This window comes from Lepidochelys kempii, chromosome 6, assembly GCF_965140265.1.
Source record: "Lepidochelys kempii isolate rLepKem1 chromosome 6, rLepKem1.hap2, whole genome shotgun sequence".
NCBI classification, from domain to species: Eukaryota; Metazoa; Chordata; order Testudines; family Cheloniidae; genus Lepidochelys; species Lepidochelys kempii.
The window spans coordinates 43,218,932-43,235,199 of NC_133261.1; the positions used below are offsets into that span (position 1 = coordinate 43,218,932).

At 38.3% G+C, this 16,268-nt stretch overlaps 1 protein-coding gene across 7 annotated transcripts in view; it reads left to right on the forward strand.

The window, feature by feature from the left end:
• Positions 1 to 16,268, forward strand: part of DCDC1 (doublecortin domain containing 1) — a 420,020-nt gene that overhangs the window by 232,827 nt on the left and 170,925 nt on the right. For 6 of the 7 annotated variants that reach the window (XM_073347762.1, XM_073347765.1, XM_073347767.1 and 3 more), the window contains exons 14-15: positions 585 to 690; positions 9,666 to 9,803. In XM_073347762.1, the coding sequence (XP_073203863.1) occupies positions 585 to 690; positions 9,666 to 9,803 (244 nt within the window). The remainder of the gene's footprint in view (positions 1 to 584; positions 691 to 9,665; positions 9,804 to 16,268) is intronic. The other variant, XM_073347766.1, reaches the window with a different exon arrangement.

The window sequence follows — 16,268 nt, forward strand, 5'->3', positions numbered from 1 at the left end:
AAGAGCCAGCAAAGTTGGGTCGGTATCACCCTCACTGCCCCCACTCTGCAGCTCACTGTGTAGGGCGGGTGTTAGAAATGTGACTAGGAGATAGAATGTGGTTGGATTGTTGCTGTACTCCAGTGATTCCTGGGTTTTGAAATGGCCATTACTCCTGCCATCATTAAAAGCAATCTTGGAACTGCTTTAAGTTGCACTAGGGGTCAAATTAGTCCATGAATGGCCTCTGATCAGGAGAGAGCAAAAGTAGTATAAAACCATCTTTTCGCTACCCCTTTGGGTTCCTTGCACCAAGTACAATTTGGTTGGATCACACAACTGGGACTAAAGTGTCAAAATTTTGTCCATTGGATTTTAGGTTTAACTTTGATTTAAGATTCTGTATAATTTATAATATTTAAATTAGCACACCTTCTACTAAGCATTGCTTTTTCTTTTTTACTGGTTGTAAGTATTAATTATATGCTAACACACATTTAACATATCTGAAAATATGTAATTTTTATTTTAAATATAGAAGCTGTAGTAGTCTTAAAATAAAAAGTCCCAATAAAGAATCTTTTAATGACTTTGTTTATTCTCAGTTGGGAAACTTGTACAGAATTTCCAGACAACTTCCAGTGCACAAACCACCAGACACTTCAAAACTTGGAAAAGGTGGACATGGATAGCCATTTTATACAATACAAGGTAAGCATATTCTTTTGTGTTAGCACAAAATTGTTACAAGATTAAGTATGACTTTTTATATACCTGATCTTCACTTCCTATTTTGTGCAAGTTAACATTTTGAATGTTCCAATTCTATTGATGTAACAAGTCTCCCATAAATGCAAACACTCCAAAGGTTAACATATTTACATCCTTGCTTTTTACAATAGATTTCTAAATGAAAGAAAATCCAAATTATTAGTCTAATATAAAGAAAAGGAATACTTGTGGCACCTCAGAGACTAACAAATTTATTGAGCATAAGCTTAAGTGAGCTGTAGCTCATGAAAGGTTATGCTCAGATAAATTTGTTAGTCTCTAAGGTGCCACAAGTATTCCTTTTCTTTTTGCGAATACAGACTAACATGGCTGCTACTCTGAAACTAGTCTAATATAGTAAGTATTATTTGGTGCTTATATTTTGGTGGTGTTTGTGTAAATTTCGAGTTCAGAATTTCATTTTGATACTGTAATTTTTGTTTGCATTTAAAGTACTGTGATACAGAAGGAATAAGCATATAAGCCTCACTTATCAAATCAAGTATATCTGGTAACTGAAAAAGTAGACCCAGGTCCTAATCTAATATATTCATATAAAACCTCTTGTCTTGCCTGAGTAAAGTCATCTTGATTGTTCAAATCATTTAAATTAAGTCAGTTACTGTAACTACTTTAAGTTTATTTCGAAAAGTGAATAGAATACAACTTTAAAGCTGTCATGCACCTTTTTACATTGAGTCAGTTAAAAGATTCTTCACACAGATTCTTCACAAACGAAGAGGCAGCTTAGTCCAGAGGGGAAAGAAGTGGCCTGGGCTTAAAAGACATGCATTCTATTCTTTACTGAACCACTGACTGGCTGTGTGATCATGGGAAAGTCACTTTACTTCCCTGAGCCTGTTTCTTCTTCCACATGTTGTCTTTCTTGTCTATTTAAAATGTAAACTCCTTAGAGCAGGGATTGTCTCTCACTTTAGACAGTGCCAAGCACAGCATTGTGATACAAATAATAATATTGAGACAAACCTTGTTCCTGACCCCCAATGGCAAATAAAGTTCAGTTGACAGCAGAACTGCACCAGTTCTGCTGCAATGGGGGAACACAGACATGATGCCGGGAGAGGCATTTAGGGGAGCAATCTGCACCAATCTGTATTCTGCAGGGCTTCTTCTGTGACAATGCAAAGCGTTGTTTTCTGTGGAGTGGGGCAACAGCATAGTTTACTGTGTTTAAACTATGGTTATCTAAAGCACCATTTTTATGTTACCTGATATTGTTTATATATTAGCATGATGTATTGATCATGCTTCTAGTGTCTGGTATAAACAGGTTCCAAAGTGACCTTGAGATGCATAAATCTATAGATCAGCAATAGGGTAAAAGATAAAACATCTGAATACTACTAATAACTACCTACAATAAAATATGAGAAACAAACCTTAGGAGAAAGAGAATGGGATAGTTAATATAAGCTTAAAAACTACAACTGTACTAACCTATTGAGGCTTATCCATTCTGAAACAGGGTGAGAGCATTCAACAATTACACATCTGGGGGTGAACAGTGTATTGTGAATGATAATTTGATATTCTCAAGAGAGACTCCTTTAAAGCTAAATTCAGGGCAGAGGTGCTGGATATCTACAGTATTGTGTATTTGCGAACCTTGGAGCTCAATGAGGTGCAGAAGACACTAAGAAGATTACACAGTAAAAAGGAAAAGGCTCAGATGTTCTGGATACATACACTTAAAAATTGCCTTCAGATATAGATATTATTGCTCAACCCCTAGCTGTTACTTGTCAATAGAAGATTAAAAATAAAACATTTCCCACTGAGTAGAATTTATGACATACAATCCCAATGCGTACATCTGGGGCTACAGATAACCCTGACAATTACAACCTGTTGCTCTTTTGTCACCGGTGAGGAAGATTGGCCTGTACATCAGCAAGGTGGGATAGATGGCCATCAGCAGATGTCATCCTTGGGCACTTTCTCAGGTCAGGTTATTTGTCCATTCACACTGCTTTTGTGGAATTCATCATATTGTACTTTTAACAAAGGAAGTCTTGGAGAAACTATAATTTTGGAACTCACATACACTTCTATATGCTTGACCTTTTACTAAATATGAAGAGCAATTTAAACTTTAGTGCACAAGTTCCTGAATTGTTTCCACTCATATTTGTGACATAATGGTAAAATTTCAAGGTTCTGTATAGGGCTTTAAGTCCTCAGTTCCCACTAATGTTAAAGGAAGTTGTATATTCTACTCAGTCAATCAACGTTTGATAAAATTCACCCTATGCAGAGATCCAGCTCATGGCTTAAGTACCACCTGAGTCCTGCTTTAACTGTTTAATACTTTTAATACAATTATTTTGTCAAATTCAAGTCCTCTAAACATGTCACACGAAGGCTGTCAATATTAAAAAAGAGTACTAAGAAAAAAGTCACACTGCACTGCTACATGTTGTTTCACCGGCAAGTAAGTCATTGCTACCACCATTTGACAATATTCCCACTTGAAGTTTCTATATCTTGTTTTAAAGAAGATATGAAATCCAAGCATAGCTATCCAAGCAACTCTCCTTTCAGGAACTAAACTATTCATATTCAGGAAATATGAAATAATACATCATCTTCCAAACCATTCATCCAAATCTGTCGTCACTACTTTTATTTTGGTACTCATTCAAAAAAAAGTTACAGCAGGTTCATATTCAGAATATATATATTAATATTATGAATACTAAGCTATTTGTGTTTGTTGAAGATTATTAATCTTATTATATTATCAATATATAATATAGTGTTCAACAATAATACAGTTTAGCCAGAAAAGAAATACTGTGACGCCTAAATGCCTACTGATAGAAACTCTGATCAATGATTCAGAAATCTTCTCTGGCATGATGTAGTAATCCTGGCCAAGTCCAAAAAAATATGAACCCCCATCATCCCTTATATTTGAGAAAACCTTTGCACTACTTGTATAACTGTCTCTCTGTCAGTAATAGAAATGAGTGTCACATTTCTGAGCATGATAGATGACCTATTCTTTAATGGGATTCTAAAATATTTAACAGTGTGGTGAAGAGGAGGGATTTTCAGAAGCACCCAAGTGGATGTCAATTTGTGCTCAGAACTCACTTCAGGTGCTTTTAAAAATCTCACCTTGAATTCAGCATCTAGTATAAATTCTAAAAATCTTCAGATAATGGTAACTCAATAATATTACATATTAGCTGTTTTGAGGTTATTCTCTTTATTCTGTGATATGAAGTAGCACTATATTAATAATTCAAATTAATCTTTAAGCTATCATTCTCTGACACGCTACAATATTAAATTCCAATGCATTTGTACATCCACCAAGAGATTCTACTTTTTCTCAGAGTCAAGTAATTTTGAATTAAAAGAATCGGTCTTATAGCCCATTAAAGACAGCAGCAATGTGACTTTAGATAATGTTTTTTAAAAAATTGATGCTGACCAATCATCTACTTGGACATTCTCTATTGCAATGCCTGGAAAAAAATTCACATGGAGGAAGATAAAATAAGAGAACTTTTTCTCTTGCCACTTTTCCCTATAGTAGTTGCAGAAAGCACTGATGCCAGTGGCCTGTTTCTCCTCTCATTTGCACCAGTTACATACTAGTGTAGTTCTACTGATTTCATTGGAATTACTCTTGAATTACACTGATATAAGTGAGAGGAGAACCACATATTTATCAATCTCTTTCTCTTACTTGGTCATTAGTCATCTCTTGAAAGACAATTTTACAAAAGGAAAGAAAGTGATAAAGTAATATTTTCTTTAAGTTTAACACAGTCAGCTTGGACTCTGGTTAGAAAGCTGATGTAACTGGGCAGAGGAGAATCACCCTACTGCAGGGGATAACCTTCAGTGGCATAGAACTTCCCTGCTGTTGTCATTAGGGGTGTAGTTAGAGGAGAGGCAAGACTACAGAACTGAGAAATAGCAACAACGTCTCCTCTACCAAAAGGCCTCTAGAGGGCCAGCCCTCTCCAGGAAGCCAAAAAGGTGTGGCCAGAATGGTTAAACAATGCATGGATTCAGTACATCTTCTGAGCAGCCTCTACCAGTAAGGCTCCTATAATGCCCTGTCCATAGTTAAATCTGTTACCATTACTGCCGGCAGGAAACAGGGTTGAGGATAGCTAATATTCTCACCTGGCCTTCTCAGGGTGACTCCTCCACAAGGCCCAAGCTCTCAAAGAGATGTGTAATTTGCACCTCCTTACATTGCTTTCAGTCAATTAATTTGCCCTTGTAACTTCAGTGCTATCACTCCCTTAGAGAATTCCTCCTCAATATAAAAATGCATCATTCACAATGTGCTGAAATACCTAGTCAGCTCACTTAAATGCATATTTATAGTGCTGTGTAAATCAGTGGCTCTCAAAATTTCCAGACTACTATGTCCCTTTCAGGAATCTGATTTGTCGTGCATACCCCAAGTTTCACCTTACTTAAAAATTACTTGCTTACAAAATCAGACATAAAAGTACAAGTGTCACAGCACACTATTACTGAAAAATTGCTTACTTTCACATTTATACCATATAATTATAAAATAGATCAACTGAAATATAAATATTGTACTTACATTTCAGTGTATAGAATATAGAGCAGTATAAACAAACCATTGTCTTCATGAAATTTTAGTTTGTACTGACTTCACTAGTGGCTTTTATGTAGCCTGTTGTAAAACTAGGCAAATAACTAGATGAGTTGATGTAACCCCTGGAAGACCTCTGCATACCCTCAGGGGTATGTGTACCACTGGTTGAGAACCACTAGCTGTAAATAATAACAGTAAAGTAACAAGTCCCTTTTTACAGACCAAGTCTCAGCTAATGTTAGTAAATGAATATTTTCAGATGTTGTTCTCTCTGATAACTTGGCTTTGCTTGAACAATTTCCAATATTATTGTTTATGGCTACACCATATGCTTTATCCCTTCGCCTTTTTTCTGAAAGGAAAAATTTTAAAGTAATAATTTTATTGGCGAGTGGAATGGATGTATTGCTTGCTTCTATCTGTGGGCTTATGTTTAATAGTATGTGTCATAGAAACAAGGTACTGAGTGGTATGTGATAGTACAGCTTAGCGTATCACAGCACATGCTATTAATATAATTTTTCAAGGCAATTTCTAATGCTTTTTTGAGCACACTAACTCACTCAAGTCACATCTCTCCAGTTCACTGTCATGGGCTGCTAGTCTGAAGCAAAACTATCAAATATAATAAAGAAGGTGAAATCTCAAATAAGAAAGTTAATGGCCAGTGTTGCTTCTATGGGGTGCCATTGCCCCAAGCTCTGCAGGTTTTTAACATGATCTGAGGCTGGTGAGAGGAACATGCTGTTGCTTCTTTATCTAGTGTCACTTGGGTACTGTCCAGCTTTATTATCTCCTGATGAACAGCATGGTGTTAGTCCTGGGTGCCAGCCTGTGATGAATACAAAGGGCCAGTTCTTCCTCACTGCTGCACCACTAAACCAAATGTTAAAAGATTAAAACCTGTGGTAGTGATAACAAGAATATAGGGGCTTGCAGCAGGTGTTATACAAAGAGGCACACAGCATAATGATACTTGTGTCTAATTCCAACCCAACCAATCTTCCACCCAGTTGTGGTGAAACCTCTGATATCTGATAGCAATTTATAATAGTGAGGTTGAGTAAGAGTGCTGTCTTAAGCCTGGAACCTTTGGAGGAGGATTAGTAGAATATTCGTTGTCATTGTTCAATAACTGTGGGGATTCCCTTGTAAGATCTGCCTGCTGCTGGCTAACGGGTAATATGAAATCAAATATCTCTGTGCCAAATGTGTTTATGTTCTGCTTCTGCTGCTTTGCCAGCCTCAACAATATGCTCCACCCCATTTGCTTTCAGAAGGGAGTGGATTAGAAGTAAGTCAACAACACATTTTTCCCACATCACTATTCTTATCTAATATCTCATTTCAGGCTGGGATTCTTATTTCCCCCCCTTCTTTTTGGGTGCTTAGTTTGGGTTCTGAACATCCTTTCTGATTAGGCTTTTCTGTTCATTTGCAATTCAGAAGCCCCACCAACAGCAGCTGATGCATGTGGGCACAAGCTCGTGGCAGATAGTTTCATTACTACATCTCTATGGTTTAAAAATGGTTCTGCTGGAGACTCTGTACTTGAAATCAAAGAAGCAGTTTATTTCCAGTGAAACTTTAATCACCTCGCCAAGGGTCAATATCATCTGCAATAACTACATTGTCCTTATTTGAATTACTGTTGACCCATTGAATTTTATCCTAATAACAAGAGATGCTGATCATTGTATTTCAGACTTGTTAGAAGTGTATAGCACTTCCAATACAGAAATCCTAGGTTAAATCTCCATTATATTAATCTGTATTTCTTCATTAATGCTGTCTCGTTGTGGTTATACAAAATATTTGGGTCATAAATTTCATGGAAGCAGTCATTGAAAAGTGAGTGTTTTGACTTATACATCAGTAGTCCTTATATTACAGATGAAATACTGGTAATTTACGCACAGTCTCATTTAAAATAAGTATAATTCCATCCAGGTGGGATTCTGAGGGTGAACAATGAGTCTATTCATTTCCTTTCACTTCCTCTTAACAATAGGAAGCAGAACATTGTTTTTTGTTACTATAGCCTTGTCTTAGAAGCTTATAAAGATGTTGAATAATGTGGTTCATTCAAAAGCTTTTCTTTCCTCAAACATATTAACCAGGGTCATATTGCAAGTGTTAAGACATGATGGACCTCCAGTGTTTATTGGAAGCATGATGTGCCTCTACAGAGAGCATTCTTTGAGGACAAAGGGATCTTGTCAGTCACTGGGTATAGAGACTTCTAAGATTTCACTTCAAGTAATAGATTGTGCCCAATCGTATTCACTTATGTTCTGCTTCTGCTGCTTTGCCAGTGCAGCTTACAATTTATTCTGGCAAAGATATACATTTTTGATCTCCTAAAAGCGTACTAAGTGTATTTTATTTATATGGGATTTTTTTATATTGTCAAAAATATATATATAGTGAAAAATAACGGAAGATCTTATCACCTTTTTATCAGCAACTTCATTTCTTATAAATATTCAGGGCCAGATCTTCAGCTGCATTCGCTTCAGGGGAGTTATACTGATTTACACCATCTGAGGATCTGGTCCTCAGTTGTTAATCAGAATAAAAACCTATTTTGATGCTATCATGCTCCTTTCCTGTCAGGGTGAAGGGCCTGTTTTGATGGTCTTTCATCAAAGACTAATGGAACCTGTAAGGATTCAAAGGCTCTGAGGAAGAATGCTGTCTTGTGACGGACTGCTCTGCTGATCTGTGGGAGACATTATAATGATCTGTTATCCTTAACTATTTATACAGTGACTCCTAAACACCTGCTTCCTTGCATTCATCCTTGGAAATCACTAAGTGACCTACAGCTGCTGAAGTGGGAGGAATTCAGGGTGGGGACCTTGTGTTTGTATAGCACAATAGGCCTCAGATCCTCACTGGGGTTTCAGTGTCCTACTGTAGTATTAGTTATTATTGAATATTTATATGCATATAATATGTCCAGAGAGTTTCTATGTTTCCATTGGATACTCAAAATTCTGAGCAACAAAACTGTTTTGAGTTGGAAACAATTTACTAGACTGAGACTATTTGCGTTTCATCGCAGCGTCTGACACTGTGAAGTTTTTTCAAATTATTTTGCAGATAAGATTGTGGAGATCTGGACTGAGCTGTCTGTCTGTGTGGTAATAGAGTCAATTTTCAGGGGGAGCAATACAATTTTCTCTACCTCATTTGCAGCTGGTCATACTCACTTAAGTTCTGAAGGTGCTGGGGAATTGAATATAGTATGACCTGTATGTTACATGTCTCTTCAGGATGGCAAGAAAAGATTTAATGGGGCCAAGGAGCTGGCCCTTGTTTTTCTCATATACAGATTTATACCTCCATCATTCACTAATAATTTCTAGTGAAAACATCAAGTAGTGTTTGTGTTAGCTAGTGTATCCCAAACCTATTGAAGAGAAATCATAGGACATTCAAATTTTGTTGCAGAATGGTCTTATATCTGTAACTAATGGGACTTGTGTGTGTAAATCTTTGTGCCTTGATGGGATAAAACTCCATTAATAAAGTGAGAGCTTCTTTCAGATTATCATCTCCATATTCAAGTACTTAGAAAATTATTAGTTGATTGGCAGGGGCAATTCTCACTACTAGAATAGGAACATGTAACTTCAAAGTTATAATGATTAAATTACTATATACCAGATTTTTAAGTATTCTTATAGTTTTTATTTTAATTACATTAAAATTAGTTGTAATTGGGTAGTACAAAATTAAATACATTAGTTGATTCAATCTACAGCATAGCTAAAATAATGTATCTATTTCACTGTAACTGTTCTTCTAATGTGAGATTTTAACATACAGGTCACATAATCAATACTGTAGGACCATTTTCTGTCTGTCACTGTAGATGTACTGGAAGAAGTATGTTGCACTGCATTTAGACCCAGTGCAGGTTAGTTACCTGTCAGATCAAGGGGGAGACTAGGATGAAGGTCTGCTCTTAGGGGAATGCAACAGTGCTTGGTGTCTTGTTTGGGATTCATGGCCAAGACGCACTCAGCCCTTAAATTGATGAAACCATAATATGTTGTAATCCAATTTATTTATTATTAGCATCATACACAAATATTTCTTCATGTATACTTACATCTGTTGGCCAAATCATCTTACTCAGAACCTGTACAGTACAAAATACGATGTCTGCAGTAGAATGCTAAGATCGTATAGTACATTAGCAGGCATTTTGTAGTATTTGCTGAACTTTGCTAGTAGTATTAATTTAAAATACCAATTACAGTAATCCTTTTGTTTTTTTTAATATATTTAGGCTGATCCCCAGATAGTTTTTCATGTCTCTGTTGCCATGGATAAAATGAGGAAGGCACTTCCCAGAAGAAAGGACTATCGGGATCTAAGTGTCCCAACAACACTGTGGCCTCTGGCTAACATGTGGCTGATCACAAAGGTATTGTATTGATCAGATAGGATATCAATTTTAGTGGCAATAAATGAAATTCACTGGCATAAAAGGGAAGAATAATTATAAGAGGCATCACAATTAGGCTTTGCACTCTGCAGTGTTTTGGGCTACTTCAGGGGTCTCTATTTCATGGGCTAATAATGTCATTATGACAGCTTTTTCTTGATAACTTTGGTCAGACTCTATTATATTAAAGTTAGATTTTTTTAAAATTCAAAATATGAATTCTCCCCTTGGGGTGAATCTTGTCCCCACCTCCCCAAGCCTACTTGGGGTTCCGTTGCATTGGGGGTTTGGGAAAGAATAGAAAGCTGGGAATCTGCACAGGGGCACATATCTTCCATGTGACATGGAGCCTGGCTGTGCAGGGTCTCTTTATACCTTACAACAGGGAAGGCGGCCACTGGAGCTTTGGCTACATGGATAGTTTCATCACCCCCAGTTTAGATTATGGAATTAATTTTACATGGAGTCAAGGGTCAGTTCCTTATAGGAGCTATAACTCATGCAACACACAGGCAACCCATTTTTTTAAAAAAAGATAAAGGATGGTATTAATGTTTTCTGCTGTTCCTTTTTTCCTAGTGGATGAAATTAGAATCCTGATACTAATCTAGAGAGCACTTAATGGATCAAGTGCTGTTTTTTGTTTTTTTCAAAGACCACTTGTTCTTCCACAACCTACCAAAACAGCTGTGCTCAGCAGTTAAGATGCAGCTGGTGAAGTACAGAATAAGACTTCTAGGTGCCAGCAACAAAGCATGCTCACTGGTCAGAGCCCAGCTGTAAAACACTGTTTCGGAGGAGACTGGACTGAAAACAAGCTGATAGTATTTAGATCAAAATGCAGGGACTACCTTTCTGCTGAAACCTTTGCAAATAATGATATCTTTCTTGTGGCCACCATTTGATAGAGAAGACAAAAAGGATAGGCTGAAAGTAAGGATAAAAGGAAAGAGGTGGAGGGGGGAAGGGAGGCTCCAGATAAACCAATGCAAAATTTGGCCCTAATTTGCTGTGTGAAGTTGCTGTATTTTGGAGAAAGGAGACATACTGATACTAGCCATTATCTTCTGTGTTTTACTTTATGCTTTCAGTTCTGGATTAATATCAAGCAAAATATATTTGTTACATTATGTAATGCGTTGGAAAAGAAAGTAACCTTAAATCTTGTAAACTTCTTTCTTGTACTATACATTGGTGATGGAAATTGGACAAGCTATTAGCAGTTGCTATTATGGTAGTCTGGTATTTGTCTTAGCTAATGAAGACAACATTTTTAAACTTCATTCCTATCTTGTTGCTTCTCAGGAAGTGAATTATTACCAATGTATTTGAATAATCCATGTTATAGTACAAAAAACAACTACAGTAGAACTTCAGAGTTATGAACACCAGAGTTCTGAACTGACCAGTCAACCACACTCCTCATTTGGAGCCAGAAGTACACAGTCAGGCAGCAGAAGAGACACCCCCCGCCCCAAAAAAGCAGGCACAGTTCATAGAATATCAGGATTGGAAGGGACCTCAGGAGGTCATCTAGTCCAACCCCCTGCTCAAAGCAGGACCAATCCCCAACTAAATCATCCCAGTCAGGGCTTTGTCAAGCAGTTCAGTACTGTGTTAAACATAAACTACTAAAAAAAAGGGAAAACAGCATTTTTCTTCTGCGTAGTAAAGTTTCAAAGGTATATTATGTCAATGTTCAGTTGTAAACTTTTGAAAGAACAACCATAATGTTTTGTTCAGGTACGAATATTTCAGAGTAACGAACAACCTCCGTTCCCAAGATGTTCATAACACTGAGGTTGTACTGTAAATTAGTAAGTAAAATTAGAAAATAACACTGTGAACTTCTCATAGTTCACATAAAAGTACTAAAAAATCAGCGTATACAACATTGGACTCTATTTTTTTCTCATTGCATGGCAGATTTAGTCACACAACTCACATTAATTTTTAGGTTTCAGAGTAGCAGCCATGTTAGTCTGTATTCGCGAAAAGAAAAGGAGTACTTGTGGCACCTTAGAGACTAACAAATTTATTTGAGCATAAGCTTTTGTGAGCTACAGCATCCGATGAAGTGAGCTGTTAGTCTCTAAGGTGCCACAAGTACTCCTTTTATTAATTTTTAGGCTATTTCTACACTAGACACTATTGGCAGGAGCATATGGGGGTATGTGTAGGTACACAGCTCAGTGAAAAACCTGCGGCGTCCACACTGCAGTGTGTAGCTATGTGTGTTAGAGAAAGGCTCTGGCAGAGTGGAGACAGTGGAGAAGAGCTTCGGCAGCTGCCCACTGCTGGAGCATTTCACTGTAGCAAGGAAAGGCTATGGCAGGGAAAGACAGCGAGGAAAGTCTGAGCCTCTCCCTTGCCTTTCTGCACTGCCGGAATCTTTCCTTGTGGTGGGGAAGGGATTCAGCAGCAGAGGGCTGGCAGAGCCTTTCTTTGCTGCCTCCTCCCTTCCAGAGCCTTTCCTGCTGCGGGGTCTTTCCCTGCAGAGGGGAAAGGCTCCAGCAGCGGCATACTACATAGCTAAAATAGCAGTGTAGACAACGAGGCATGGCTTGGAGGAGTAGAGTGTGTGTAGGGTATGTACTCACATATATAACCACACCCTTCAAGCATGTTCTTTACTCACCTAAGCTGTGCCTCACTGGCTCCTTTAAGGTATGTCTACACTGCATGCTGCTTTTGGCGGCATGTAGAGTACATTTCCACATAGCCCTCTACAAGGTGTAAATAGTACTGTAGCTGGTGAAGAGAAGAAGGGGCTGTTAGTCTTGCTGCTGCGCCCCACTCCCCCCATAACCTTGAACCAGGTGGTTAGGACACTCATCTGGGATGTGCGAGACCCAGATTAGAATCCCCTCTCTGAAACAGACCTAAAACTGACTTTTTTCACTTCACCAGAAATTCTGAAACATTTCAACTTTGGTTTGAACTGAACACATTTTTATTTTTTAAATTTTTTTCAAAACTGCCACCAGACTGAAAAATCAATTATACCTCTGTTTTCTCAGCTACCAGCAGAGGGAGCATGCTAAGGACAAGAAGAGGCATGCCCAGAGTGATTGTGCTTTGGCTATACTTGGTTGATGGGCAGCTTTAGGGGTTTGTTGAGCCCTACACAAGAACAGGAACTAAATCATGGAAAACTGGACCCCGCTGTTTTCTCACTTTTGAATGTGTGTTCTCTCATCCTTGCTGAAAAACGCAGCATTAATATGGAGCCAAACTGTTTGCTAATCTTTGCAAAATTGAACTATAGGAGAGCTGAGAGCTTCCATTGCCCAATTGTATTTCAGCCAATACACTATTTCCAAACTTTAAAGAGTTTATAAATGCACTAAATTTTATGTATTTGTCATATTAAGAGTCATGCAGTTGCAGTTGTCCCAAAAATTACAGAATTATTTTAAAGAATAGAGACTAAAACCAAAATTTTATTGGCTAATATTATCAGTTTTGTAATGTGCTTGATTTGTACCATATTACATACCAGAAATTATTGCAGCCTTGCACAGATCCTATTCACATGCCAGAGGGCCTATTGTAGTTCTGAATTAGGGTCGCCAATTTTGTTTGGACGTATTCCTGGAGATTTCCTCTCATGATATAATCTTTAATGAAAGATCAATCTTTAATTCTGGGGACTCCAGGACAATCCTGGAGGGTTGGCAACCCTATTCTGAATACTGATTGCTTCCCTCAGATCATTTTGTTGTGGAACTTCACCTTCGGATGAATGTAACCAGTCACAGAATGCCAAACCAGCCCATTCGAGTTCAAGTCAAATGATCTGCAACAAGACAGCCATTGCACACTTGTCAAGCAGAAGCATATTGCTAACACTGTGGGAAATTGTACGCTACTTGTACTGTACTTATTTTCCTAAAAGGCGTAGCTGTAGTGTAAGTGGCACATCACTCAGGGGAAGGGGCACATCCATTTAACTGTTTCAGCCTGGAATAGCACCATATAAACAGGATTCTTTGGGTGTCTGTTTCTGAGAGGAGATCTGGAATGAGGTTAAAAGCAAATATCTCATTCTATAACAGTTTAAATTTTTATATGAGATATGTGCATATGTCTATATATCAGGGTGGCCAAACTTACTGACCCTCCGAGCCCATACAACAATCTTCAGAAGTTCAAGAGCCAGGACATGGCTACCATGGCTCAGGGCTTCATCCCCGTGGGTGTCTTGGGACTTCAGCCCCATGGGAAGCACCTGCCGGGGCTCAGGCCTTCAGCCCTGTGGGAGGCACCTCGCAGGGCTCAGGGCTTCAGCCCCATGGGACGCATCTGCTGGGGCTCAGGGCTTCCGCCCTGCAGGGAGGGGGGATCTCGGGGCTTCAGCCCACGTCTGCTGAAGCCCTAAGCCTTGGCAGGCACGCTCCACATGGGGCAGAAGAAGGGCTTAGCCCCACCACCCCATTGCAGGGCAGAAGCCCCAAGCTGCCCCCACCCCATATGGTAGGTAGAGAAAGGGGAGGCCACTTTAACTGTAAAAGAGGCGCATGCGACTCGCAAGCCGTGGTTTGGGCACCCCTGAGATAAATTCTATCGCTCATTTATCTATATCTACATCTAACTAATAAATATGGCTTGTGAGAAGTGATTCAGGTTTTATTTTTTATTGCTTCACTTAAAGTAGTAAAATTTCCTGATTCATCCATTTAACATTAAGCATCCAAGGCCCCACTTCTGCAATGAGCTCTATATCAACACATCCCTGTGCCCAATTGGGGTCCCATTGAAGTCAGTAGGACTTCATGTGAGGGCATGTCTCTGCTCATACAGAGCTCATGGCAAGGTAGAAGTCCAAATATGTAATTATTGTTCACACTTTCCCCAGTGGACTTTGGAACAATGATCCAAAGCAAGTTGGAGACATATGGAAGTAAGAGAGATTGCTCTTTAAGAAACAATTCGGATAATTAATTGACAGGCTTTTGAAATTATCTTAGCTGATTTTTTTCCCTTTGTTTTTATGTGGTATGAAAGAAACAAGTGCTGAAGTCCTCTGATTTTTTTTTCATTGGGCAGGATAAAATGAACACATTTGAATAGACTCTTTGTTACTTTATGAGCGTTTTTTCATAAATTCACTCATAAATGCAATATCTTACATTTATGATATCATACCTAGATATGTGACATGCAATAAAGTGTCTCAGCCCATTATTTAACTATCTGATCTGCTTTGTAATATTTGATGTCAGCGTCTGGTTGTTTTGCATTATAAGAGTACTAATTTGGGGGAGTTTGTGTGATTTAAATGCTTTCTTTGCCCTCCTGCAAGTCAGAAATGTGTCTTGTTTGTCTCTCCTAATTTTGCAAGTCTTGGATCCATAATGTTGACTAAACCCTTTTGGTATTCTCCTTCTCTCATAACTGTTTTATTGAGCTATATGGTATTCTCTTTCTCTCATAACTGTTTTATTGAGCTATAAAAAGCAAAATCTATACATGCAGCATGTAACTCCCAAAGATACTTGAACCCCAAAGGTTCAGAGGTTTAATGAAGATATTCATGGAAATGTTTGAATCCTTTTTTGAATCTGACCCAAATTCCTTCTGTCTGGAAATCTCAAGAAACAGCCTTTTTTTGTGAGATGTCTAGTGTTTCCTGGCTTGTCAGAAGTACTGCCATTTCAGCTTGTTGCCCTAGATGACACCACAAAATGCAGTGGCCTGTGAAATTCCAAATAAACTAAGTTACCCAAACTTTATCAAACCTTGCAACACACTTCAGTTTAAGTTTTGGATGAACATTTACCTCTGTGCTCAATTTAGCTGAACCATCCACAGTGACTTCTTGTTATGACATTTTATGATGTGGGTGTAAAGGTTAATTATTGTGCATCTACCTATGACTATTATGGATCAGACAAATCACTAAAACATTTAGTTTGTTTTAAAAAAACTTCTTTGTACAGCAAGTGCCATTGAAAAGTAAATATTTATCAATAGTTATTAACCTATAGAATCTATTATCCTGCAGTTATGTTATGTCCTGTGTGACGGGTTTGGTCACAGAAACTCCCTCCAGACTGTCACTAGATGTGCTGGGATACCACTGAGAACAACCCCCCCTGCCAGAGATGGCTTCCATCCCCTCCCATCTTGCTGAGCTAGACACACCAGTCGGCTGCAGCACAGACCAAGAGGTTGAGCCACGCCCCCTGCAGTTCACAGAAACTAAGATTCACTTAGCCCAGGGGCTTCTCAGTTAACAGAGACTTTCCCAGCACCCAGTATTCAGTCTTTCTGGAAGCCTAAACCCCAAATGAATCTGTTTTACTCTGTATAAAGCTTGTACAGGGTAAACTCATAAATTGTTCGCCCTCTATAACACTGATAGAAAGGTATGCACAGCTACTTGCTCCCCCAGGTATTAATTACTAACTCTGGGTTAATTAATAAAAAAAAATTGATTTT